The sequence below is a fragment of the Castanea sativa genome, chromosome 12 (assembly GCF_040712315.1).
Source record: "Castanea sativa cultivar Marrone di Chiusa Pesio chromosome 12, ASM4071231v1".
Classification (NCBI taxonomy): domain Eukaryota; kingdom Viridiplantae; phylum Streptophyta; class Magnoliopsida; order Fagales; family Fagaceae; genus Castanea; species Castanea sativa.
The window spans coordinates 39,034,839-39,037,421 of record NC_134024.1 but is presented as its reverse complement, the minus strand read 5'-3'; the positions used below and the strand labels follow the sequence as shown (position 1 = coordinate 39,037,421).

At 35.2% G+C, this 2,583-nt stretch overlaps 1 protein-coding gene across 1 annotated transcript; it reads left to right on the top strand.

Annotated features, from left to right (window-relative positions):
- Positions 1–1,133: 1,133 nt before the first annotated feature.
- On the top strand, positions 1,134–1,643 carry LOC142620647 (uncharacterized). The gene has a single exon (XM_075793984.1). It carries the CDS (start codon positions 1,134–1,136, stop codon positions 1,641–1,643), a length of 510 nt encoding a protein of 169 aa, XP_075650099.1.
- Positions 1,644–2,583: the final 940 nt, after the last annotated feature.

The following is a 2,583-nucleotide window of genomic DNA, read 5'->3' as shown; positions in this document are numbered from 1 at the left end:
AATTTTCGAGGACGAAAAGTTTTAAGGAGGGAAGGATGTAACATCCCAACCCAATTACATTATTAATTTTCTGGGTTTATATACTTAGAATTATCTTATTATTCTAAGTGCATAAAGCTTTGATATTGTGATATTATAAAACATATATACTCTTTTAATGTTATGAAAAGAAATTTATAAAGGTAAGGGTTTATATGTAAAGTTATATTGTAATTTGGGCTTTTCTAGAATATAGAACTATGAGAGGGTGAAAAGTATAAATGTTAAAGGTTGAAAAGGTGAGCAATAACCTTTTCTTTCCTTAGTAAGACACGTGCCCCACAAAATTTCTCCCTTATCTTCTCTTGGCTGCATCAAAAAGTTCATCTCATATTCTTCTTTCTCTATTCCTTTTTCTTTGTTCTTGTTTCTTTTCTTCCCTTGTTCTTACACGACAGCACCATCTCACCAACAACCCTCCCTCTCTCAGCGAAACAATATACCTCTCTCTAAAGAAGAAACTGAAAGAGTAACACTAAAGTTTTAGCTTCAAATTTTGTGGGTAAGTAATTAAAACCTCATCTAATTTTGGGTATTTTGATAGTATAATTGTTTTGTTTATTTTCCCTTCTTTATTCTCTAATCTGATTTTAGAAGTTGAACTTGTGATTCTATTTTAGTAATTTGAAAGTTGGATGACAGTTGTGGTATCAGAGTATAGGTTGTGATTCTTTAGACTTGATGCAAGTGTTTTTAGAAGTCAGAAAGGGTAGCTTGGGTAGATTAGTAAATGCATATCTCTTCGGAGACATTTAAATTTTTGTTTTGTGAATTTTGTTGTGCTCCATGTTTGTATAATTGCATGCCTAAATTACCACACATATATGTTATGCTTATTATAATGTTCATAATTATGAAATGTTTAAAAAAATGGTATTCTAGCATGTATGATTTCGTTTCTTAATAGGATGCAAGCTTCAAATATAAGTAATGTGTGCAACCAAGTGTTGGAGGAAATTGCCCAAAGGGCAGCTAATATCCATCCCCCAGCCAGAGTTAGTTAAGGTTCTACCCAAGAGGTTTTTCTAAAGCAAAGGCCTCCTTCTTTTAGTGGCATTACAGATCCATTAGAAGTAGAAAGTTGGGTTTTTAAGATGGAAAAGATTTTTAAATTCCTTGGATGCACGGATTCTCAGAAAGTGAATTATGCTGCGTACACGTTTGAAGGTCCTGTTGAAATATGGTGGAAGTCAGCAGAAAGACTTCTATTAGAAGGAAGAGGTGATAATGCCCAGATTAGTTGGGCAGAATTTGTGAAGAAATTTTATGATCAATATTTTACGGAACGCTTTAGAGATAAAGAAGCTACAAATTTCAATGAACTTGTCCAAGGGAGTATAGGGGTTGCTCAATATGAAGCAAAGTTTACAAATTTGTCTCGTTTTGCTCCCCACCTTGTTTCTACTGAAGCTTTAAGGCTTAAGAAGTTTCGCAAAGGGCTAGATTTCAAAATTAGACAATGTTTGACTACTCCTCGAGTTGAGGACTACAAGAATTTGTTTATACTTGCTAAAATTGTAGAAGAAGACATTCAAGAACGTACTAAAATGAAAGCAACGTTGGAACAGAGTAGAGGCAAGACAGTGAAGTTCAACCAGCCCTAGAAAGGAAAATCCTCACTTAACTCCTCCAAGAAGAATACCATTTAGTACCCGCCAAGAACTGTAGAAAAATGTTCACAATGTGGAAGGCCTCATTCTAGGGAATGCCACGCTGCTAGCCGTATATGTTTTTGTTGTGGGAAACTTGGTCATTTTATTAAGGATTGTCCAAATAATTCTAACAAAGGGAACTCCACTGCTGGAAGAGGACAAAAGAGGCCTATGGTCTAGGGAAAGGTTTTTGCCCTCACGGAGCAAGATGCGCAAGCGGCACCGGAAGTGGTATCAGATACTCTTAATATTTGCTCTAAAGCTGCTCATGTTTTATTTGATTCCGACTCTTCACACTCTTTTATATCCCCTACTTTTGCTGATATATTACACATGAATCGTTAGTTGTTGGATTGCAAACTATGGGTGTCTACTCCTTCGAGTGTAATGTTATGTGCTCAATGGGTGTATTGAAGTTGTGTTATTAATATTGCTGGTAGGGATCTAGTTGCAGATTTAATATTGTTACATATGCATGACTTTGATGCCATTTTGGGTATGGACTGGTTATCAACTTACAATGCAATTGTAGAATGTTTTGAGAAATGTGTAATCTTTCATATACTTGGCCAATCTGAATTTTATTTTGAGGGAAATAGAAAGGTTAAACCATTGAGTATAATTTCTGCTCTCAAGTTAGGAATAAGCATAAAAAGGGGTGTATTGGCTTTTTGACATATATGATTAACTATGAAGCTACTAATGAGAAGTTAGAAGATATCCCTATTGTAAAGGAATTTCCTGATGTTTTTCCAGAAGAGTTACCCAGCCTACCTCCAGATAGAGAGAATGAATTCTATGTTGAACTTTTGCCTAGTACTGGTCCTATATCTAAGGCTCCTTATAGAATGGCCCTAGCTGAACTTAGAGAGTTAAAATTGCAATTACAAGA